At 37.9% G+C, this 26,032-nt stretch overlaps 1 protein-coding gene across 19 annotated transcripts in view; it reads right to left on the minus strand.

Annotated features, from left to right (window-relative positions):
* The window catches only part of DOCK3 (dedicator of cytokinesis 3), a 226,279-nt gene that overhangs the window by 55,447 nt on the left and 144,800 nt on the right, over positions 1-26,032 (minus strand). For 11 of the 19 annotated variants that reach the window (XM_030043805.2, XM_030043804.2, XM_030043802.2 and 8 more), the window contains 12 exons: positions 24,653-24,777; positions 19,558-19,720; positions 18,963-19,069; positions 18,074-18,245; positions 17,296-17,393; positions 15,242-15,325; positions 14,785-14,885; positions 13,366-13,447; positions 6,817-6,987; positions 5,432-5,518; positions 2,953-3,145; positions 974-1,101 (listed from right to left, as the gene is read on the minus strand). In XM_030043805.2, coding sequence (XP_029899665.1) covers positions 974-1,101; positions 2,953-3,145; positions 5,432-5,518; positions 6,817-6,987; positions 13,366-13,447; positions 14,785-14,885; positions 15,242-15,325; positions 17,296-17,393; positions 18,074-18,245; positions 18,963-19,069; positions 19,558-19,720; positions 24,653-24,777 — 1,511 coding nt within the window. The remainder of the gene's footprint in view (positions 1-973; positions 1,102-2,952; positions 3,146-5,431; positions 5,519-6,816; positions 6,988-13,365; positions 13,448-14,784; positions 14,886-15,241; positions 15,326-17,295; positions 17,394-18,073; positions 18,246-18,962; positions 19,070-19,557; positions 19,721-24,652; positions 24,778-26,032) is intronic. The other 8 variants (XM_030043808.2, XM_030043821.2, XM_030043810.2 and 5 more) reach the window with 2 other exon arrangements.

Below are 26,032 nucleotides of genomic sequence, written 5' to 3' on the forward strand. Positions count from 1 at the left end.
AAGTGGTGAGCAAACAGACAGTTAGAATTGGAGAGAACAGAACTGGCAAAGACAATTCTGCAGAGTCAGCCATACCACAAACTCATTTTGATAGAGAGCTCCGTAACAGGTTCAAAGAAGTACAATCAAATTCCTCATTGGTACCAGATACTGTTGTGATGCCAGTGTGTGTGTGTGTTACCTCGTCAGTCTCTGTCGGAAACATTCAGGGTCACAGCCATAAAGGTAAATCTATAATCAAAGGTCTGCATACACTCTAGAACACAATGGGATTAAGTTATGTTCAGGAACTTTTATTCCATGGCAGTATTATTTTACCTTATTACCATGATACCTTTCATCTCATTCCTTTCACACAAAACCATAACTTGTAATTGGAAATGCACATTGGTATGAATTATATTTAGCACCATGAGCTTCCTCCTTTAGTGTCAGGTGGGGAAACTTCACCACTCTCTGTGAGCATTGCTTTAAATGATCAAGTTACCATTTGAGATCAGAGTATTATGATGATCAAAGCTGGGTGTTTAAACTCAGCAGCAATTTCCAGAAGTGTGATTTCATTGATTGGATAATTTTAGAGTATTCTCTTAACACAAATCACAAAGTGCTAGTTACTGTCTCTTGCAGAACTACAAGTCCTAAAGCTGTGTAGAGCTTTTAAACTCCACTGACATCCAAGTTCTGGGCTTGGATGAAGAAAATTAAACACTGTCAAACCTGGTAAATGCGTATGCTTTTTCCCCTCCTAACAGCAAGAACACTGTGTAATCAGAATGCTCTGAGTCACACACACAAAAGCAGACCCTCATTTCAGATGTTCTCCTGCTGACAGAAAGTTAGCAGAATTTCATTTTTAAAAGGATCTTTGAAAAACCCATATTAACCTATAAAAATCCCTCAGTCTTCATTTTACTACATCAGTGGTGCAATAAAAGAAAAAATTAAAAAAAAAAATCAAGCAGCAGATTACCAAAGAGCTGGTCTTGATTATGGAGAAGATACTACTGAGGATCCCAGAGCAGATAAGTAGCTCCTTCTGCTGTCGTAGGTGAAGGTGAATGTGGTGAAGAACTACAGGTAGCAGGATGCGCCGGGACTCTGAGAGAAGGAAAATCAGATCACAGTTCTTCCAAAAGAAAATTAAATTTCAACCATCCCAGCCAGCAGCTTTTTGGTATCCAAAGTAGCCTACTGATATACAGCAAGTTTGATTAATTTGATGCAATTTCTATTGTACAGATTGTAGTACACTACACTTCTAAGAACTGTATCTAATGAATGAATAGTGCATCTAGCTTCAAAAGTTCAGAAATGCAGTATACATGATGTTCTCAATAGTGATTCAGCTTGGAAACAACAGTTATGAACTGATACTTCCTAATGTTGATTTTCTTCCATGCAAACCCTTCCTCACTTCATGTTGCTTTCCAGCTCTATTGTCACAGCTAATAGAGCTTCTCCAATGTATGCCTCTTGGAAACTGGCTAATTCTTCTCCTTTAGGTGGCTTACAAACCTTAATCTTATTAAAGAATGGAAAGCAGGTAGCAACTGCAGAAAACAGTAGGCAAAACAGGAAAAAAATTAATAAAAGACAGAGGAAAAAAGTGGCAAGATGTCAGCAAACGGACTGATAGGAGAGACCGAAGGAAAACAAGTCATCATCATCTGGGAGGCAAGAAAAAGAGAATGGATCTTCCTTTAATTGCAAGACCTAAAGAGTAGGTAGGGTGGGCAGGCAAAAGATAACTTTGGAAACTAGATTAATCTTCCCAGGGGCAGATGGGACATGGGAGAGAGTGCTGACCTGGGAGTATCGGGTCGTGCTTGCACGGGAGGGAATAGGATAGGGGTCTACCATTATGTTGGGTGGAAAATGCGGCATCTATGCAGTCATAGCTGCCTTGCAATGCTGAACCTTTCTTTCTGGTTTTTGATGCTGTAGTGAGATGTCATGGTGCTATGCAGTAGGTAAAAGCATCACTAGTTGCCAGTGCCATTGTAAAGGAGAAATGAAGGTTAATGGGAAGGACTAAAGCCCTGGACCCTGTGGGCAAAGTTACACCTGGCTTTACTGAGAAGACAGAAGGGGAGATTTTTGCCCATGAACTGCCTGTTTCACAGCCACCTTTGGACTAATCTGCTCATTCTCTACACTCTCTCATATTTTTTGAGATTAATTTCAAATTTAAGAAAAAAAAAGTGTATAAACAATTACAATAGATGGTTTAAACATAATTCTGTGCTATTATTCTCGCCTTGCACTGAGTAGAATAATTTGAGTGCACTAACTTAAGATCCTCACTACAGGGAAGATAAGTCCAATGGTGTTTTTTATCTCTACTATTACCTTCATAACTTCTTTCATTCAGACCTTTACATATGAAATAAACTCACAATCTTCAACCCTTCTTCATTCAATTAAAGAATTACTTAAAGAATACTTAAATACTTACTTTAAAGAATACTTCAAGAATTACTAGTATGTTGAGCTAAAGAAATATTGAAGTTATAATGTAAAGAGTAAACATACTTTAAAAGAATGTGGTGGATTTCTCACATAACTTTATCTCCCTGTTGCTCTTTCTCAGACAATAAGCTTGCTGGAAAGGAGGTTATCTTCCTATCCATGACAACAATAGAAGAGTAATACAAACTATCAAGTGGGATTTGGCGGTTTTAATAATTGACTTGATTTGTTAACGTACATATTTTTATCAACCTTTAATAACTACAATTTATCCATGATGGATTTATAAACATTTTCTACCATAGGGAAACTTAAAAGCACGCACAGTGAATATACATAACAACGATGCCACCAAGATAAATAATTACCGAGATTATTGGCATTCAGCAATGAATTGTTTGCAACAAAGCAACTGCAAAGTAAATGTAACGTGTTCCTACTCCCAGCAGCAAGACTCAGCCTCAGATACCTCTGTCTTACCTGAGAAGGAGAACAGGCGGCTGTCAACAGTGCGTGCAATAGACTGTAGCTTAACAACATCCATCGATTGCCCAATGTGTACTGTACTGGGCATGCTGCCCAGGGTACCCCTCACGAACTCTGCTACCTCCTGCACAGTGAACATCTGCAACAGCTCATCAAAGATAGCGGGGAAGGAGTTCAGCAAAGCAGCCTGAAAAAAGTCAATGAAGAAGCTGAGTATTTTGAATTCTGTAACTGCAGCTAAATGCAGTGAAATAGAAACAATAAAACTGAATTAAGGGTCTGCATAAAGCTACTAAATGGTGCACTATGGCTCGTGTTAATGTTTTGCAATATCTAAAGTTCATAGTGAACAAATCACAAATCACACATAGTATATAAAAATCAAGCACTGCTGCAATACTAAGTCTTACGATAAGTTGAGCACATACGTGCTGTAGAGCTTCAAAAGGCTGTATTTTAGGACACAGCTTACAAAACAGAAAAAAATTGAGGTACCTGAAGAACAGAAAATAGCCCATTTTTGTTGATTTACTTTTTTCAATAAATATAAAACTTGCTTCTGATTAGAGAGTGCCATACCAATTTTTTGTACTTCGCAACTACCCAAGACAGTTAAAACTCTTCAGAAAAATATTCTGAAGAATGTGTTGACAGACCCTTAACCATAGCAGCACTGTCATGTGACATTATGGTATTTGTGCAACAGGGGTGGGGTGCAATTTCGTGTGAAAGAGGCATCACATCATGCAAGTAAGTGTGCACGTGATTCCTGCAGTAATGGATATTTCCAGTAAGCTGCAGCTATCCTTGGAGGTGATTCTTAAAGTGCAGAAACAACATCAGCACAACAACAACAAAACCATCAAACTCTTCATCTCTTATTTCACAGTCTTTCAATTAATTTCTTCATACCAGTAGAAAATTCCATGCATCGCCCTGTCCTCAAGTTCCACAGACTTGGTGTCATACCTAACAACTGCCACACACCTCTACAGTTTTAAAATTCTTCTCTTTCTTCCTCTACGTCCTACCCAAGGTCTGCACCTGTTTCCTCATTGTAACTACTTAAATCCCTAGGTGGTTGCTTTCTTGAAGTGCTGCACAGTCTGGTTTTGATTCCGCTGCCTTACTCCCATCCACCCCCCGCCCCGCACACGCTGCCCTTCTTGCTGCTCCCACCTCCCTCCACACAAACCGCACTGATTTCCTGCAGAAGTTCACAACTACCAAACTTCGTTGCAGATTTCTGTTCAGCTTCACCCTGCCAGAGTCTCACCACCTAGTGGTATTTCCTTCTAATCTGCAAGTTCTCCTTTCCTCACAGATTTTTTTGTTTTCTCATTGCATAAACATTTCCGTACCTCTCCCATGCTGGCTCTAACACTCGGCATGCCTCTCCAAATCCCATATAATACACAGCTTCCTTCTTTGCCAAGTCCTTCCTCACAGTATCTTTTCCTTCAAACAACAGTGATATCTATTCAATAGTCTTTGAGCAAAGCCTAAGTTATTTTTACAACTAACACTGTAGAGCCCATTAAATTATTCTGAATATAAATTTACCTCTTTCTTCTTCGTGCTCGTTATCTCTCTCAACATCTCGTCTTGTTACAATCAATTCAGATTACACAAAAACCCACATAGCCTCCTGGGTGTTGTCACCTATTTGTTGCTACATACATACAATGTACTAACAAAGTAAACAAATATGAATCATTTAAATAGCTCATGGTACTCTTGAAAAGCTATAACAGCCACAAATCCAGTCACCATCTTTATCTTTGGCATAATACAAGTGAAATTACAATATTGGCCCAACAAATCCTTACAGTTTTCCTAAACTTATTTCTATTACTATAAAGCAGAAGGATTTCTGTGGTGATTTAGGATATCCAGTAGCAATCTAAGGATCCTCATGGGAACTCTTCAGGAAGCTCTGGAGCCATCTTTAGGAACAGCTACGTTATTTCATCGGTTCCTTGGAGGGCCCTTTTTTGTACAACACCCTAAAATATGCTGGAACATTACTCATGTCAAACTAATTGCCTGCAGGGAAGGACATAATCAGTTTTAATCTCATTGCTGGAAAGAACTATATTGAGATCTCTCTAATATCCTGGATAAGAGGACAAGTGTGAAGAAAATTATGTTTGCTACAGCTTCAAGGATTTCTGTAGATATTTAACAGTTGTCCAGATTTCCAGAACTAGTACCTAATCTCCTTGGCTCTCCTTAACAATTTGACATATATAATCTTGCATACACCCTCAGTACTGTCTTTTCAGTGTGTGGATGCCATAAGCTGTTCCATTAATTACTGAAATATTGCACATTTCCCAGTTTTAAAGTACCAGCCACTTAAACATTAAATTCCAGTTTATACACAGGAAAAGAGGGTTTGGGGTAGGGAAAAGGAATTAACTGAGAACATCCATGATGAAATACTCGTGTAGTTCTGGGGATCATTACTTACAGAATTAAATGACGGCCTTGAAGTACCACCACATTTTTGTGGGGCACATGTCCCAGCTCCGCTCGCCTGCCCTCCAGGCTGAGAGGCCTATGGGGCAATTGGGATCAAGGGGCAACATAGTGGCAAGGGGGAAACAAAAAGTAAACTTTTCAAAGATTAAACAAGGACAGGCTTTACAAATTACAAATGTCCAAAGTAAGAAATAGCATAGTGAGAGAAAGGAGGGAAAAAAAAAAAAAAAAAAAAGAGAGAGACAAAGAGAAAAAGGGAAAATAACCCCATCCTCAAATCTCGTCTCCCTCTGCATTTGTGATCAACACAACTGAAAAACAAACGAAGAACCCTAGACAGCCTGCATTCATAAGATGCTGTTTCCACTCACTGTCACTTTGCCTGCACAATTCTGTGCACTGATTTCTCATGTTCTGGCTCATCTTACTATACCCTCTAATGGGTGATTAAAAAAAGATTAGAGCAGCTGTTCTCAAAATCTTTCAGAGCAGCTTCTTAAGAAAGAGCTCACACTGCTGGCAGCTTCCCTAACCAGTGGAGTCACTCCATTTTGTTGCAAAGTTCACAGCAACTGCTGCTTTGGCAAACTATAGTAGGTGTTCAAAACATCTGTAAATAGTAAATTAGTGATTACAAATCACCTTCATATTACCAGGAAGTTCTAGGTGGTCCATTTTGACATGCTGCGAGCTGAGGCACACGCAATACATTTGACACTACTATTTAAAACTTTTAAATACAGAAGTCTGTAATTTAGTACAGCGGTCTTTAAAATATGAAACAAAACTTAGCAGCATGCTTACTCACTTTGAGTAGTATCTTAAGCCCACATGAATTCTTCGTGCAGCCATCTGGGCCATATTCAAAATAATGTATCAAATGTGAGTGTGGGTATCACAGTATGCTTGTGGTCAGGCTGCATATGATTCTGACCATAATTTTAGAGCATGCTGGAATTAAGTTTATCTGACTGCAAGTACATCAATTGAGCAACATCACAGTAGAGAAGTTATGACCCTAAGTATTGACTTGAGCTACCACAATTAAAGATTTAAAATTTCTTGAGGCCAACCAAAAGACATATGAGAGACCTGAAAATGCAGTTTACTTTTGCAAAGAGCAAAAATTGTATTCTCATGTGACAAGTCACTTTCCCCTTGAGAGTCCACAGCTCAGCTCCCCTGCATCTGTGAAGTGCTGCAAAGCTACTGTCTAATAACATTAACTGGCTATGTTGTTTTCCAGTATCATCAGCTTGTTAGAGGGGGAAAACTCTACTAACCTGCTTTTAATTGTCATGTGCCCGTATATACTACCTGTGCAGAAAATAGCTGCCTTTTGGTTTGCCAGTTAAAGTGTAGAAAATAGCAAACCTGTGTGAAGATGAGAGTCTCAGAGCTCCTGCTGTCCAAGCTGAGCACAAATCTGATGGACTGGAAAAGCTCCTGGATGCTGGAGCGGAACTGTTCCTCCTCCATTCCACAAGTAGCTCTGGAGTAAAGGATCCGAGATTGGACAATGAACTTGAAAAGATATTCCAAGGCCTTAAGGAGCGGGAGAGGAAGGAGATTAAGAGAGAGAAAAAGAGAGAAAGAAAAATAAAGGAGCTTTAAAGAGAACCAGGAAAGATTCTAGGTGCATAACAACTAAATTCTTCAGCTTTAGAAAGAGAAAGAAAAACAGGTTTTGTAAGTTAGGTAATTCAGTTAAGGAAGAGTTACTCATAGGCAAGTACCCATTCTCAATTTATAATCTTTGTTACTAGCACGTCTCACTAACAAAAAAAAGTATGCATTTAAGTCAAATAGACAAATCTGAGTTACGTAATTTGAGGAAAATCTTGGTGAAGATAAGAGACTTCTAGTTTTCTCATGACTTGGCACAATGACTGTGTCTGAAGAAACTATTCTCCTGTTTTCATTCAAAATTTATCTTTAATTGCTTGAGTTAGCTAAGCCAGATTAGGATAAGTGGACTGTCAGTGGGACAGAAGAAGGGTTACCTGGAAAAAGGAGAATCAACTTTTCAACATGAACACAACAGCAAGGTTCACCTTTATTTCTGGCAGCTACATGTACAAAGAGAAATAAATGCAGATGCAGAAACAGAAGATGACAAGAGCAGCACGTGAAGCCCCCTGGCAGCCCCTAACAGTAGCAAGCAGCAGTACTGTAGGGAGTATCTTTTTACTTCGAGCTGTGATAAGTTAAATTGTCTTTCTTGTATCATCACACATGAAATTTGGAGAGCACCCAGCAGAGGGAGAATAACCTGCGCAGAAGATGGCATTTAACACCATTATACAATGTGTAGTAGATGCTGCAGTCCTGAAGGACTGGCAAATTGGATCTTTTTGTAGTGGAATGGTAATTTGCTCTATGACATGGATTAAGTCTGAATTTTCAACCTAAACGCCTTTAACTAAAATTTTGTAAATGGCATTATTCAGAACTCCATTTCTTTGGCAGCAGTGTCAATGAAGAAAAAGACATTGTTCTATGCAGCCTTTAACAAGCTTACCAATTTATCAAAGGTTCTCACAGGACCTAATATAGCAATGTAACATTCCACATAGCAACAAGGCCTTTTTGATCATTTGGTGTACACAACTGTCAACACTGAAATGTACTAAATATCAGTGACTTTTAGACTTCACTTCTTCCCTTAATGCTTAACATGATACACCATTAAAGCAGGATTAAGGGAAGACATGATGCATAGTTTGATGATATCCTCAAAATTCAGCACAGGAAACAAACAGGCTGGAGCTTCAGTAATCATAGTCTATACAGAAACATTAGTAATATTCCACTGTATTTGCTGGAAAGTATTCTTGTCTTGCTTCACCGTTTGCAAAGTGAAAGTTAATTCAAATACAAATTTTGCTCTCATCAGATATTCTTGCATCCATAAGATACCCCTCATTGAACCACCACACTATATGCACGAATATGCAATGTTATGTTGTAAAGCTTTAGAATGCTACAGCTTTAAGGATAGAGAACGGGAATGTGAAATTCCTCATAAAGCCATCACAGATTTCAATATGCCACTGATAGTTACAGCCTTTTTTTTTTTTCCAGGAATGCTGGCAACTTTGTTAATTTGGCAGTACATTATTTATACTTCTGTACTAAAACACCTCCCAGTGAACCTTCCTTACACCAGAGAACTTCATCGGGAAAGAACACTTTATATTTCTGGATAGTTTCCAGACAAAGGTCAATTGGTTCACTACAGTCAGCTCTTTAAGGTTAGCATCTCTGCTGCTAACACCAAATACAGCAAGTCAGGTGCTCCTACAAGCTGTTTTATAGGTTTGGTATAGACAGCCATAATTCAAACCTGAAAGCTCGTAACTTTAATGTGAAGATTATGTTTTGCAATGAATCAGAGGATTTATGTATGAAATTCTGTAATTCTCTGTTGAAAGTGAAATGGCAGGCTTTCAGAGACACTCCACATCCTTAGCACAGACAACCTAAACTGTTGCCTAGAATGAACCCACGAAGGCAGTTAACTGAAGAGTTCAGAGTGCTTGCAGACACATGGCTGAGATGGTAAAAACACAAACCAAGTCTTGTTAGCACAAATCAGCACTCGGACTAACTTTGACTCTTACTACTTACAAAATCACAGATATGATGCATTATATGTGCCTAAAGACATAGAAGTGCACTGAAATAGAATTCGAGCCTTCTATTATGTTTGGCATGATATAGAAAATCAGTATCAAATTAAAGGAATTTTCTTAAAAACGTAGTCTCTATTCATGTTCACACAATAGGTGAGCACACACCACTCACCTGCGACCAGCAACCTAAAGACTCATGGTACATCACATGCAAAACTTAAATGGACAAAAAGCATCATAACCTTATTTCCTCACAACCAAACAATCCCTAAATTCTACCAGTGGTACTCCAGGAGAGATGAGAAAAGGGAGTAAGAAATGTGCACATAGGTAACACATCTCAAAGAACTTCCACTTACTAATGAGTAACCTTCCTTTCTTCTCTGAGTGACTGTCCATATGCGTGTTCACTCTGTGAATACAGGAATAGCACATCTCAACTTGCACAGATTACCTGGTGGTTGATTGCAATGTCCCAGGAGAATTAAAACCAGAAGACCACTATGACAAAAGCAGCATCAGTTAGAAGCTTCTGTGATAACACATGTAAAAAAGTGGATACATTTCTGTGGTTATTCTGCAGGTCTAATGGATAAAGATACTCTTCAGAGACACTAGTGTCATTTGAGCCTTCAGGGATTATGCTCAGACAACATCTGATGGTTTTACTGTAGCACATTCATAAATCCAGTGGACAGTTGGGGACAGTATGGCTGCACATCTGGACTCATCTGCTGTAGAGATGAAGAGTCTGTTCAATTTAAACAAAAGGCAAACCACACCTGACGTTCAGAGTATGAACAGATGAATCAACCTTGTATAGAGCTGCTTTAAGGAAAAGCACAGATTAATTTCCTAACTCAAGAAACCCGATGATTACCTTAGGAAGAATCTGGAGCATGTAGAATGGGTAACCTTATCATAAGCACAGTGTACGTAAAGAGGATTAGCTCCGAAGCTCTGAATCTCTTTTGTTGTTCTAACCAAAGCAAAATAAAGCCATTTTCAGTAGTCTCTGAGTATCCACTTCACCACTCAAGAGCAGCTAGCAAACTTCTTCCTGCTACCGTCAATGTGTTTTTTCCAGTGAACAGCATACTTGCTTCAAGTACAAGAAGCATCTCCTATGCAGTTTTAAGAAAAAAAAGTGCAAAGGTTCAAGTGAAGGTACAATATGAGCCTTCTGAGAGCAGATGAAAAGACCTAGGCCAAAGTTCAAGGCATCAGCAATAAAAGAAGGAGCAAGTCCCACAAACAGGCTGACGAGGGGGGAACAATTGTAATTACATCAGCAGTTTTCTGGTATTCTTAGAAAAAGTGAGACTGTAGAAAATGTAAATCACCAAATAAGGTAATTATTTCTGAATGAGGTAATCAATAAGTCCAGAGACAGACTGGTCTCAAAAGCAACAGACTGACATTTCTTTTTTAAATTCAGGGTGAGGGCAACAATTTGGAGGAGTCCCCAGTCTCAAAAGGCAGGCTGAGGATGTAATTCCAAATCTCTCATTCATTAGCGCCCTGGCTGGCATGGCTCAGAAAGTATGTTCACGGTTTTGAAGAAACCGTGCTGTCCCATAGTAATGGTATGCGGTACCTCAGAGTCTCTAAAAAAAGTCTCACGCATGTTCTGTGTGGTTCAGCTCCAGAACACTGATAGGAAGATGTGACCTCGTGAGAAAGAAAAGGTCTTGCTTTTTCAGTGGGTTACGCAATGCAGGCAAAACCCACCTGTGGTTCTACTACTGGAAGATAACTGAAGCTGAAAGGGCATCTCCTAGAGACACTTCAAAAGTTTTGCCATGACTAATAGGGAAAGTAAAACTGTCTGTGGAGCCATGCATGGACACTTCATTACAGAATTCTCCAGGGAGGCACAGGCAGCTGTATCTGGATGCAACTTACATGGAGCTTGTTATAGGGCATAATAAAGGAACATGATGCCATGTGTTCTAGCACAGGTAGAGACATCCTTTCAGTTATAGTTCCTCCAGGTTTCATAGAAGTTTTCTGAGAACTAAAAGCAGTCTTGAGGGAGGTAAGTAATTTTAGAAATAGTCTAGACCACCGCTTGCTAATGCCAAGGTGGAAAATCAGAATCCTATGAGACATCTGCATATCCATCATGAATGTACACAGGCAGCCAAGAGCCAAAAAAGAGTGCAGAGATACTTCAACACCTGCTTTAGGGTACTATGTTTAACAGCTAATTCAGGGAAAAAGGGACAGAGAGCTACCCTGTTTTCTCAGTTGAAGAACTACTAATGCAAGGAATGTAGTGAAGACATCCAAGAATACAGAAATTCCCAAGAGTAGAATATAGCACTAGTAATGATGCATTAGCAGTGATAATAGTTTTGGTACAAACTTGCTCCAAATGCCTGAAATAAAATCTGGAAACAAAGAAGGAAATCAATCACTCTCCTGTAATGGAAGAACATAAAGACCTTAATTTGGGCCTCCAAGATACACCTGCAAAGGCAACTGTCTGAATAAGATGTGACAGCAGTGTCAGTCATAGAGGATGCACTGTTTCTGCAGAAACTCTGGTGGTAACTGTAATTCCTGTGCTTGGAAAGGCTTGGGCTGTCAGGTCTTCAAATTGACCTCACTCATGGAGGGAACAGCTGCTTTCTAGGCCAACACTTGAGATTCCCAGCAGGCAAAGAGCTGCCTTGGAATCCTTGAAAGAACGTACCTTATTCACAAACAGTATGTCGAATAACCAAGCTTCTGAAAGACATTCCAGCATTCGTATTTTTAATATTTCTGAAGAGGACTACTATGAGGTTCAAAAAATGCAGATCACATAGGGACAATATTATACATCTCTGTTTGCTGCACTGCATATAGCACTAATGAGTGGTTTGAGAGGGAAGAAAACCTTCTAGAAGTCATTCCAGCTGGAGATCTTGCTCTCATCTCATGATATTAATAGGTTCCTTTGTAATTCAGAAAAAAAGGAAGGATAAGGATGGAAAAAAGAATGACAAGTTGATAATTTCTTGAAAGACATCTTTGCCCCATTTTTACCATTCCCTATGAATCTGTGGTTGAAAAGTATTACAAAGAAGTTTTAAGTATGTAAATATCTACAAAAGACAAAGTAAACACTGCTATAATGCCCTTGTAAGTATCAAGATACGATCCTAACAGGAGATCTTGAAAGCTACTTGACGGTGGTGATGCCATACCATTCAAATGGAACAAGGATTCTCAAAAAGTAAGAATTACTTCCTCAAAAATACTGACTCAATTAGACTAAAGGAGGCAAAAGAAAGAACAAAAATATCACAAGAAGAAAAAAAAAAAAAGCCATAATAAATTCTGAAACATATGCCAAGCCACAAGCATAAATACATTTACAAGGAGCAACCTTTAACTTTCCCAAATGGTTGCCAGAAATTAAAGGAGTACTGTATGTACGTGTGTGCGCTTCACCTGTGAGATGCTTCACCTCTTTGTACTGACGTGAAAAAGTAAGAAAGGGAAAGTGCTAATCTCTGCCACAGCTACTTAGTTCTGAAAGTGCCCAGACTCAAACGTTTGGACATAAGCCTACTCAGAGTGAGAAGGTACAGATGGACATTCACTCAAAGAAAAATATCTTCCTGCCAATTTTGGAATCTTGTATTTATGTACTTGACACACTATCTTTCTGTTTTACAGCTACACATAGTAAAACTAATACTTTATTTATTCTCTGATTTCTCTGTAATAGCACCAAAAAGATTCCCTTTGTTTCACACACCAATAGAAATCTGCGCCTTCCTGCGAGATCATACTCTCATCACAGAACTGTGATTCAGGTCCTGTGCAATGATAGTTGTTAGAATTTCCATCCAGTTAAAGGCTCATTTATCTGCTGCTTAAAATACTCCAGAACTTCAACCGGTATTACAATGAAGCATGTCACAGCCAGAAATGAAAAGCAGATCTTTGATCCACAGGACCTGTGCCTAATACATTTAAAATAACTGCTGCTTGAAGTGCAAGGTGTAGACCACATATATAAACGGCCAGTGCATATACTCCATGTAGGTCCCACTTAAGCTCTCCATAGTGCTTCAAAAGGACTTAAGGAGACATAATTCTTCCATTTTTTTCTGCACAAGAGTGAATCTCTGCCTAAAATTAAAATTTTAGCAAAATATTAAAAAAAAAAAAAATTCTGGTTAAACAAATAAGAAGTCAGTGCCAGGCTACCCTTCATTTTATTTACGGCCTCCCTGGCCCTTTTGTAGTCACAGATGGAACAGACACACAAACACTTCCATTGACTACATACTCTCATCGCTTCCTGGATGTGGTCTTGGCGTACAAGCTCAGCTGAACGGTCCATGTACCACTTCAAACATCGGATCAGTTCTCTGAATATAACAAACAGTGAAAAGAAGAGGAACCTTCAGCACTATTTTAAAATTAGTCAGGCAACAAACATTTTGGGTTTAGGGAAAAATCTATGAAATAGTCTCGTTTCACTTCATTTCAGTGGTCAGTTATAGCTGTCCTAGCTACTGAATTTACATAATATATACATTTATTTTAAGTTTCAAAACCAGAAAATCATTTCTTCTCTGTAATTGACTTAGACCATAAGGAACACTAAGAGAACATCAAAAAGATGTTATTAAAGAGATAACTTTGATAAAGGCATACAATATAGTTCTAAGACCAAAACATACTTTTTTTTTTTTTTTTTAAATAAGAAATTCCAGACCTAAGTTCTAAGTGAGAAGTTTTTAGAAACTAAGATTGCAAAAAAATACATGCATCCATTTTCCTAAGTACACTATACCATTTGGACTAACTTAGAGAGTTGTATTAAAAACATGTTTTATTTCAGACATCAGACTACCAAAAATCATTTGTTTTGTCTGAAAGAGGTGATAATTAACACAAAGCAGAGACTTTTTACCCTCTGAACATGACTATGCTTTCTAGTGTTGTATAGTATCTAGGGCTATTTACCTGCCATTGACAGAATATTTTAAATATTTTTTTTAATTACACTAAAATGTGAATGGCTTAAAACAATCAAAATCAATTTTAAGCTGTTTTTAATAGTTTATTGTGGCCAAAGATAGAACATGCCAAATATACAAAAGAAATGGTCTAAAAGAAAGGAAGAACAACACCCTGAATGATAACTGTTACTGCTTTCAAAAATCTGTCTTACTCTCTGATGCAAAATTCAAAAAGGAGTACTAGAAAATAAGGCAGAATCTTCAAAGTGACAGTGAAAATTAAGTTTCTGATCTCCTGAAATTATACATTTACTGTAAATCAAATAGAACATCTTCTTATGTGAATACCTGTCTACCTTGGAAGAGGAAATAACAATTAGTTCTCTAAGCTTTCACACAAGCCTTATATCCCAACATCCTTAAGACAAGAAATGCATATGCTCTTGGTAGCTCATTAGTACAGACTGATAATGAGTTGCTGAGTGACAGTGTCTCTTCAGTTAATAAAAAAGAAAGTAAGATTTGCAAGTTCAGAAAGGCAAGATAAATTCCAAAGTCTGCTCACTCTTAGCCACAGGTGACATTCAGCAGCTTTTCTCTATAACTGTGCTGGAAAACTTTCATGGGAGTAGTTCTACTTTTGAAAACCACTGCTAACACGAAGGTTATGATTCTGATGGTGACATCATTCAAAAGCTTGCTAATACCATCTCTGGAAGTGATGGCTAAACGAAACCTACTTGTAAGCCAGCGCTCCTGCAAAGTGCTTCTGAATGTAAGTGTCCATCACAGGTCGAAAATGAAAATACTTGCTGTCACGCAGCAGATTTATGATGAATACCTGTGGGAGATGAAAAAGTGAACCCATACTAAAGGAAATTGCACGCTGTTGCTAGGTTTCTATCAACAAGTTACACAAGCTAGGGAACAATGAAATACATGAGTTTCTTTAAACAGTCAGTAGTTGTGTTATTAGATGTTATTGTTTGCTTCTCCCATGTGATAGCAAATACTGCTGTCCTCCGATCTGTTGAGGCTATCCTGCCCTCCTAACCCAAGATTATTCCAGAAAACGTTAACGCTGGACCCAGCTGAATATTTCATATTTCATGGAAGTAAAATACTAGCAACATGATCACAAGAAGCTTAAAACTCACTGACCATGAGATAAAGAAAAGTAACAATTCAGCAGCTTACCAAAGACTGAAAGACCAACAGACCATACTTTTCTGTGTTGTCATCCAAAACTACAAACAATGTGTCGAGAATATCTTGTAGGAACTAAAATGACATGAATAAACAAAGAATTTCAAATTCAACTGTATTCAAAAGAAGGTTATTTTCCCCCCTGCTTTAATTATTTCATACATGTTGATATTTTTGTGAAACACTTGCCAAGGACAAACCACTTCGGATTCATCCATATGATGTGACAGATTTTCATTTGTTTTTACTAAGAAGAATTTTTCTCTTTACAAGGAATATTTCTAAACAAAAATGACAGAAAAACAAAAAATAAGAAACATGTACTCATGCCGGATTTGTAAATATAACTGAGTGTTCCTTTCACTGTAAGCTGACTAAAAGTGCTGCCTAACAACAGTGCCAAACCAACTTACTTTCATTCCCATATCATTAGAGTGTATCAGATAGTGTTTGTCATCAAATTTAAGACTTGGAAGCACATTAACTGGTGCTCCAAATTATGCTTAATATTGAAAACTTTTGTTATATGACAGTAAGTAAAGCTTTTATAACAAGCATTAATTGGGTCATATTGCCAATTTTCTTTCATCCATAACACTGCAGCTTACAGAATGCTGACAATTCAGTGATTTTCTTTCCTGAAAGCGCAGTCCTCAGAAAGGATGACTGTGAAGAAGAATGCTCAAGATCAAGTCAACTGCACATTCTCTCATGATTTTTTAATCTATTCTAATTAAATTTCTAATGTGGAAAACAAGAAATAAAATAAAACAATTTATGAAGTCTCTGAAAGGATAAAATTTCTTTTTTTCTGAGTTATTGCATTCTGGTCTTCATATCCCAATGCCAAATGGCAGCTGATTTAGGGAGGGAATCAATTACTTCTCCCCTTGGAATAATTTAATCCATGTCTTTTTATGCTTTTCTCTATAAAAAAAAAAGATACTTTTACTGCCCTACAAACAAAGTGTACAAAACGTGACATTCTTGAAGAATTCCAGTATAAATGGGGTATTGCCCTCTTCTGTTACTGTTACAAAGTTATCATGAAGATTAACATTCAAGATATGGCAACATTCAAATGAGTTACAGTGAAATGGCTTTAATCATAAACTACTAATTAAGTGACAGGATTTCTCTTTGGTTGCTTGCAATTACAAATTACCTCCTTTTACTTCTAGATTTATAGAAATAAATTCTAGGGAGAGTTCTCAGCACACCTAAAATTATCAGAGGAATGCACTTTTTTTTTGCTGAGACCACAAGTATTCAAATGCATTTTGAAGTTCCTTTGACCTAAGAAAGTTCAGGTCACACACCGGATTGGCATGTAGAGCAACAGTGGTTACAAAACATGATGAAAATATCAGATAGGAGATAAATTACTGATAGGTGAGACATGCTAGAGAGCAAGTGGTGCTCAAGGCAACAGCTCCACTTGACAGCGCTGGGACAGGAAAACGGGTTTGCCGGATGGTTCGTTGACCATGGAGCAACCCTTAACTTTTAAGGTTTCACGTTTCTTTCTCCTCTACCAGACATTTGGAACATATTTGCAAAACACAAATACAGATCAACTCTACTAGCTGTTTAAGAAGGCCAAGTTTTGTGAGTCAGCTCTGTTTTCTTCACTCTAGAAATGACCAACTACACTTATGCAATTTCAAAGAATGTGCTTTAGAAAATACCCTGGAACGGGTAAGTCTGCACAAAGCACCACTCCCGGCGGCCGGGTCTGCATCAGCAGGCAGTGCGGCCCAAGAGGAGCGGGCCTGCAGAGAGGAACAACTGGTGCTGAGGACCTGATGCTCGCAGCGTATGTGGGTGAGGGAATTTTACTAAGGATTAGCTCTATTTTGATCACAAGGACTAACTATCCAGTAATTTTAGGAGTGTATCTTCCTGTTCAGTTTCACGTCAAAATAAAATCCCAATTCATACGCTCTGAGAAAAGTCCAATAAGAGGGAACGCTCAGAAGTGCACTGCAGGTCTGAATTCACTTGCTATCACAGATCTATCCAAAGACTGTTATTTCATGTAGTACCTTAACAATTTCCTCGCCACTGACATGTCTCAGTCTTCCTAGAATGTCCATCACACGATCTGGGTAAGCTTTCCATTTCAGTAGGGCAAGCAAATCCACTGCAGAACAGTGAGAGAAAGAGCTAGAATCCATACGCAGAGGGAAGAATGGCAACCCCAGACCCACCAGAGATTCATTACATGTTACACTTCTGCTCTTGTTGCAGTTCACACTTCTTGGAAAAAAAAATAAATAAGGGAAAACAAGAAGGAAAACACGGAGTAAGTCCAATACTACTAACAAAGAAAGGAATGGAGGAATGGTAAAGTACTTTAAAAAGAGTAAAGACTGCATTTTTCCCTACGTGACTTGACACTGCACTGTGGACAATCCACTTTTGTCTTCCCATGCTTCAGGGACACTGCCGGAACAAAATTTTTATTTACTTAGTAACCCTGTAAAAGCTGAACGAAGCAAACTTTGGATTGTGTAGAACTGCTAAGATTGAATTTTTTGTTCTTCAATCATTTAATGAAAATTAACTTTGCTTTAACATATTGCCCTTCTCTTGCACTTACAGTAACGTCTGTAATTTCTTTGCCATCTGTCAATATTCTTATTTCCTCAAAAAACCACTTTCTGCTCTTTTCAGTAGTGTTAGTAAAAAAGAGCATACATGTAATGAAATTATAACAAAGGAGTATTTTAGTAAAATAAACAGAGCACAAGCATACCCATCTTATCTCTCTTTTTCATAATCTCTCTTGCATTGGGCAATTTTGAAGGATCAGCTACTTACCATTCTGGGTCAGTTTGGTAGAAGAAAGCTGTGTGGAGACTGAAAAGGTCTCTTTGGTGCTGCGCTGGAAAATGAGGCTGGACGGGATGTTGGGGCAGCCATTGTAGTCCTCTTTGCAGCAAGGCAGCCCCAGGTACAGCGCGTGATTGTTGAATGTGCTGTTCTCATCACACTGCAGGCACAGGACAAGAAATGGAGTTGTACCTAGTCTTATCTCATTCCACATACTCACACCCTGACAGCAATTGCCTAACGGTACTTTTATTGATCTTTTAGGTGCACAGAAACACTTCTAACAAAAAGCTGTGCTTACCACCTTTGGGGCTGGTACATACACAAAACAGACCCAGCTCCAGAAAGCGTGGTCTCCTAACCACTGACTCTTTAGAACTTATCACAATCTTCCATCTGTACAACTTAGTACTGCTGTCTAAAAATCATACTGAAGAAATAAACCAAGATAAATCAGCAGGAAGAACCCCCCCACACCCCACCAAAACCCCTTGCTACAGGGTTGCCAAGCTGTAGCGTTGTAACATGATGCATTTGAAGTACAGCGTAATTTCATAATAGAAAGGTATAGAGTAATGCCATAGGCTGGTAAAATTGCTGAGTGCTCATAAACACTAGCATGATTGAATTCAAAACGGATAGGATTAACAACGACAAATCATCATTATCTGAAGGGAAAAGGTAGGCTGTACCTAGAATGGAAGGCTGTATCCACACCTAGTCATGTGATTTTGAATTTATAAAATTTTGAAACTACTATTAATCTGTTCCTCACATACTTCTAATGAGGGGGGAAAAAAGATAATGTAATGACCATTACTTATTTAAACTGAAGTAGAGATGAGTAGGTGACAAGTCTGCAGAGAAGAATTAGTACCTTATAAACATAAAGCTCATGGATATCATCCGACAAGGTAGTGCCATCATCTCTCATCAACGGAGTGAATGCAAAACCAAAGAGCTTCTTTTCTCCCTTGTCTTTTGCTGTAGCAAGAGATAGAAATAAGTAATCATATTTGTACATATTCTTCTGGTCATATATACCACAAGGTTATTCACTAACTTCTCTGCATGCCTAACAAAAAGCATGCAGGTTACATAACAACATTTAATATACTATATCTAATTCTATGCAAATGATCAACAAGCCTCAAAACAAACACAAACACACTGAACATAGTAAAATATAAAATATACATGCTGTAAAGAAAACATTCTACAGGAAAACACAGCAAAAGAACAGCAGGAGAGAACATCTACCAAATGTTTTGCCCTGCACTGATTGTTCACAATGTTTTTAATGTGCTGTTTAATAAATGTAGCAACTGGCTAACTAGCAGTGCACCTTCGCTGTATTTTAGGTCGGCACCCCTTTCCTGCTTTCCACTCAGTAACAGCCTCATCCAAATATAAATTGACAATGGAAAGACCTCAGCTTTTTTAGATTCCTCTTGGTTATATTTTGCACTCACTGGAGCAATGTCTGAACTCAAAACGGAGGTGAGACCCACGGAACCGGTCTATAGGGATGGGCAGCTTGATGATTTCCCCCCATCGAGGGCTGTTATTGTGGTAAAGGACAAACGAGTGGTATGCACTCCTGCTTGGCTCTCCTGAGCCCAGGCTGATGCAATCCTGCAACAAAAGAAAACAATTTAAGATTAAAAGACATCACATCACTACAGATGAGTCATTTTATTACACGGTGATAACCTTTATATAATTCATATCTTTCAGTAGACATAAAGGAAGAGTCAGAAGCAGAAACTCAGACACAATGAAATCTGAAATTTTTTAAGAGATCTTTAAACTGTGTTTTGGGTCAAAGGATGAGCTAGGACACCTATGATGCTGGATGAATTCTGGTATCTTAAGTTATTATTTAAGTTACATTATTATTTAAGCTAAGTTTTCTATCAAGCAGAGAATAGATAAAATAAACAGTCCAAATATATAAAGATGAGTCAAAAAAAAAAAAGGGACCTAATAGGGCCATCACTTGTAATATTAGACTTTTCTGAAAATACCTTTTAATCATGTTTTTGCTTCAGTACCTCAGTTCAGAAGTGATATCTGAACTTTTCAAGCTCTTAAAAACGTTGGTCTTTTGAAACTATAACCATCCAGCCTCACCAAGTATCCCAGAAAATTCTAACTGAGTTACTTCATTAATGGTAAGCAAAGAATTTCTGTTGAATAGTCATCACCTAAAAATATAACAGAATCTAAATTTCTGCTTTTAGATATAAAAAGCGCCGAGATCTTGACCAATCTATGTATTCTCAAAATACAGATTAAGAAAAACATGAACCAATATTATTTAGGAAATACAGAAATCCTTAGTCAGAACACGAGCAAAGGAATTTAGGAGAAATACTGAAGTCCTGAAAAAAGGACAGTAAAAGGTCCTTTGTAATGAAGACACAGAACAGGAAGCACTTTTTTTAATATAAGCACTAACCCATGTTCTAGACCTAGCACTTACAAAGTGATCCAAAAGATATGACATCTTACAAAACCATGCAGAACAAAGACAGCTTAGAGATTCTTCACTTTTAGCAGCTCTAAGGATAATGAATCCAGGAAGAAACGGAAGCTAAGCAGACCCAGAACAACACATGCAATGTAAATTCTGACATAAAAACACCCCACATGGAATAGTATCATGACAAGAAGAACTACTGGTCATTACCCCAAGGCATCTCTAAATTCTATCCCAAGAAAATACCAATAATGTTAATTTGATTTTTTCATCTGTAATCAAGGGACTACCAAGTCAAGTATATCCCACTAACCAGACCCGATTAGTTTGGCCTGTGGTAACGTTCTTCTGGCTTCGAGAAAGTTAAGAATTTGTGAAGGAGCCCAAAAAGAAAGAGAAGTTCTCTGGAATTTTGGGATTCAATGCAAGAACAGCCTCCCTGGACAGCGGTCCATTGCAAAGGCTGATATCCAAAATGAGTGACTGTAGCATATACTCAAAACTCAGTCCTCTCAAGTAAGTCTTAGTAACCATAGGGTATGTGCCACAATCCTGGCATAAAGGTGATTTTTGTAATACAGCAACAAGAATTCACTGTTGTGGATACTAACATGTTGGAATGAGCGTAGTAGTGGCAGTACTAAAAAACAGAATGCCTGCAATATCCCAGTTATATTTTTCTGATAAGCGTAACTTGTTGGGCTTCAACACAGCAATTCCAAAACCTCATTCTCCATTAGGTTCTTAGGAGAAAGTAAAATAGTATTGGCATTTCTTCTGTAACGTAGCATAAAAATTCAAATTTTCACATGAGCTTTTTTCTGTTGCCTCAAAAAATCACCTGCCTTGGCAGGCAAATGGTCAGTCTTGGAATGCTCTTTCATGCTATCCACTTTAAATAAATGAATAGGTGAAGAGTCTTTTCTTCTGGTTTTTAACTTAGTTTCCATAAATTTATACTACAGTCTATACCCTGAGGAGAGAGGATTGTTTAATCTTTAATTCTGAATTGTGATCTGCAAAATATAAACGTGAAACTAGTCTCTTTACACCTAGTTACCACGAGACCCAAATATGCAGGTGAATTAGAGGGCAGAAGCAAGTAAGGGAAGCTAAACTAAAAAAAGTATCAGGTAATTACCTTATCATTTAAGGTATGCTTTGCAATTAGTAAGATATTCCTGCTACTGGAGCAGAAAGAAGAATAAGTGAGGAATGTGTCAAGGTTTATTTTTCAGACTATATTGAAAGAGACCAACAATTGAGCAAGACCATTTTGAAAAGGAAATACTCATTTTCATTTTGAACAGCACTGTATTCTGGGAATAATTTCACTGCTTTCAGTAGGACTATTTCTGGACCAAGATATACTCAACAGCAATAAGGATTTGAAACAGACAGAATATTCTCATTAACACTGTTTACTGTTCTGCTAAAGTCTTCATAAAGGCATATAAGTCAGATTTGGATTGTGCTGCTGGTCAGAAAAAATTTAGAGATTTTATTCTAATATCAGATGAAAATCTTGTGGCAATTTCCCCCACTGTACTGTGTAAGTTAGCACTCGCCTCTCATTTGGCAGTCTTTGCTTTGGAAAGGCCATAGGTGAGGAACAGTAAAGGATATTTCAACCAAGAACAGTAGTGCTTTGGGGTCAATGATCGAACTTTCAGTGTTCTGCCCATACTATTGTGAGCTTCGAGTTTTTTATTTGCTTCTCTACTGTATCGCCTACTGAAAGTTACTAAATTAGTGTCATAATTGACAAATGAAATAGAAGAAAGAAAATAGCTACCCTTGACTGTGAGAGCAACCCCGGGTCATGCAAGCGATCATCCAGGGGACAGGGAACCCAGGCAAAGCAATTCCCTTCATCAGTACTGCACCAAACCCTATCCAACACACACCGTATTCTTAACATTTTATTAAAAAGTTATTAGACCCCTCTTGTTGCAGTCTTCAGTATTTTCTTATAGATTATGCTGAATGACTGAAATGAAAGCCCTGATCCAGCAGTCTCTTTACAGCTGCTTGATCCAGGAATGACATTACATTCTGTCTTCGGGTGAAACCAGCTCCCTCCTAACAGCAAATGGCAGGTCATCACACACTGCTCCAGGTGTCCATACCAAAGACTACAAAAACCAGATGGCTGCAGTGAAAAATAAGCCATCTAGGGTTTAAAACTAAATTCTTAATGTAAAAGGTAAACCAGCATCCATTTATAGTGGCATACTAAAATAACCCAGACTAACAGACCTGTGTTACCTTTTAGATAAATGGATACCTAGACTTCCCAAAACCCATTGCACAGGTAGGATGGTTGGAACTGATGGAGCTCTTCGTTCTCAGGGCTTTTCACCTGAAGCATGGGAAGATTTTGAGCACAAACTTTGCCTGTATTTTACAATAAAATCTGTGTTCTGAAAGTTGAGACAAACTGGAAATCTACAGTTTAAGGAGCTGAATCCTTCTAATTTTCAGGGCATTTCTATAGACTTAGAGCAGCCATATACACTTAATAGCAGATACAGTGGATGTTAGGCACCATTGGATGTCATGAAACAAAGATCTCCTTAACGTAAACAAAGTATCTTTGTTGCTTTGACTGCAACAATACAGAGGAGCAATAGCGTAAAAACTGCTATAAAGATTTTCTTTTAAATTTGTGGCTTAAATTTAAAAAACACAAAAGATCCTTTCCATGTAAAGTCTCTCCTTCATGACAAATATTCACCTGAATTTTTTTCTAATTGGATTGAACACCTGTTACTATTCTTTGTTTGTTTGTATCATGTCTGTTCCACTATCCCATGTAAAGCCCTGAAGTACTGTTTCAGTAGTAATAACAGGCAAGGGTAAGAAAAAGATAACTTCGTATCTGTGAATGACTGTTCCAACCAAAACCACAGAAGTTAAGACTGATAACGTCTAGAAATTATATGGCTTTTATACTTAATCATTAGCCACAGTTACAGCATAATTCGCTACTATTATGTGCGTTAGCATTGGAAAATGCTGATATTGCAGTTGGGAGGGTAAAGACCTATATTGGTCTTTGGCAGACTGCTGCGAAATGAAGTGATGATTAAAAATTTGTGACTCAATTTGAAAGGTATGCCTAATGCAATTAAACAGAAAAGGATTGTGATCTTCCTGCAACAGCTCTGAGCACAAACCAGTTCCTTACAAAAGATATACTTTACTGTTAATGAAATCACAAGCAATTGTAGTAACAAAGGAAAAGTTCTCCTTTCAATTGAAAAAACAGACTGTGGCAATGAGTTTGGTACACAAGCACTTTGGTGTTTAGACTCTTCTACGATAGCGGCTACAAAGGCCATTTTATTGCAGTGGAGGTAAAAAAAAAGGTAGGGGGAAGTTATGGTTAATACATTTTAATGCAGCTATTTCTCCATTTCTGATAGATGTTTATGTCAAAATACTTTCTATTTACTTCTCTATCCTCACACCCTCCCACCCCACACAAAGCTGACTTATCTACTTTCTTCTCTTCAATAATACTAAAAGCAAGAAGAGAGGAAGAAAGAAAAAGATTAAACATCACTACCCACAGCTGGAAGGGAGCCATCCCAGGGTGAAAGCCAGGATCTTGGAAATAAGGCTCCTCAAATCTATTTTCCAAAACTACATTCAGTACCATAACTCCAACAACTCTGGTTTGAAGTCTTTCTTGCACTCACATTTCATCATGCTATATGACACGCATTATTTAATTTTAGATATTTGTCACATACTCTTCAGTTCTTTCTGACTACAGTTACTCTAAATTTTCTTTTCACTACAGCCACTGACATCACATTTTGAAATTACATAAGCTTTTCAGTTTATGAATATTTTCTCCAAGTCCCCTATTCCCATATAGAGGAAGTGCTCCAAATTCATTCAAATTTATAACTGACCACTTCTTCATTGTAATATATAGTTTAAAAACTTACGGGGGGGGGGGGGGGGGGAGTAAGAGCTAGTTTAGCACTTCCCTTGCATCAGAGGCAACAAAAGGAGAGAACGTGTCTATGGAGCAAGCAGATGGTCCCTGAAGCTCAGAGGAAATAAGCACTTACCTTCAAGATTTCTCCATCCGCATAAAGCACATACATGGTCACTTCAATGTTCTTCTGCACGCTTTTCCCACCTCTTTCAAAGTCTCCCTTTTCTAATGTCAGGTATAAGTCATTGCGTATATCACCTACAGTGAAAGAGTGGAGTCACATGCTTAAATTCAGCGTGGAAGACTCAGTGCCTGTGTGCAAGATATTTTGATTCTGCAAATCATTTTCTGTGTTCTGCAAGACTATGGCTGATGCCCAAATCATTCCAAGCAGCAAGTTAATTGTTAATAAAGATGAACATTTTAATATCAGTGCATAAAATCGGACTGTTGTTAGTAATGCCTTTATTAAATGTGAACTCAGAATCAATACTTGCTTTTATTGTGTAAGCGGGGAAGGGGAAAAAAAACCTTCTACTACTTTGTCTAGTTAGCTGATTTGGAAGTATCAGGCTAAGCCTGACAAAACATCATTAACATCAGACTTCCTATGTCCAATATATTTTAAGAAAAATAAGTATTTTTGAGATGATCAGCAGAAAATTACATTCAGTTAGCTCTTCAAGTATTTTCTCTATTGTCATAATTCCTTTTAATCATAACGACAAAATAAAAGCAGCCCTGGAAACCTGGTTGTAATTCAGTTCAGATGGATTAAGAATGAATTATAAATCTTTTTTATGCTAGATTTCTGGATAGCCTCTGGTATCCATATGCATGGATATAAGAAAGCGGGCAGTATGGATACTTGCCAATTTCTCACCACCTCATTTTCAAGAGCTTTCAGAGCAAGTGACTACATTCAGAAATAGAAATGCTTGCATCTATCTTAGGGTCTTTTTATCCTGAATTTCACAGATTCTAGCTCACTTTTTTTTTTTTTTAATCTGATTTGGGAAACTCTTGCTTTCAAAACTAATGCAGTCAATTCTAAAGCATGCACCAAAAGGATAGCTGGTAGCACCTATTTTTCTGTAAGATTTAGTTACTGTCACCATTTCATGATGGTTCACACTTACCACTTCTTTTTATTTACTTGCCAGAAAGGCAAACATACTAAAGGGCAATATATAAAAATACAAAAAATTAAAATAAAAAATTAAACCCTTTCAAGGCAAGTACTTTGTTAAGCAGCCTCAAGAGACTAAATAATGAAGTAATGGAATGGTTATCCAGCAAAGCGGAGACTCCTTGAATGTCTGATTTCTTCCACTTGGAGAAGCTGATGCAGTTAAATCTGTTTATTAATCAGAAGCACAATGAAATAGGCAGCATTTGCTTTCAGGCAGTGAGGGATATCCTTTTGTGTCTGTCAAAGAAGCACTTCAAATTCTTCTTGAAGTCTATAACCCCACAGAATTTGTTCCTTAATCTACTGTAGGGACAAACAATA

Source organism: Aquila chrysaetos, chromosome 20 (genome assembly GCF_900496995.4).
Source record: "Aquila chrysaetos chrysaetos chromosome 20, bAquChr1.4, whole genome shotgun sequence".
NCBI lineage: Eukaryota > Metazoa > Chordata > Aves > Accipitriformes > Accipitridae > Aquila > Aquila chrysaetos.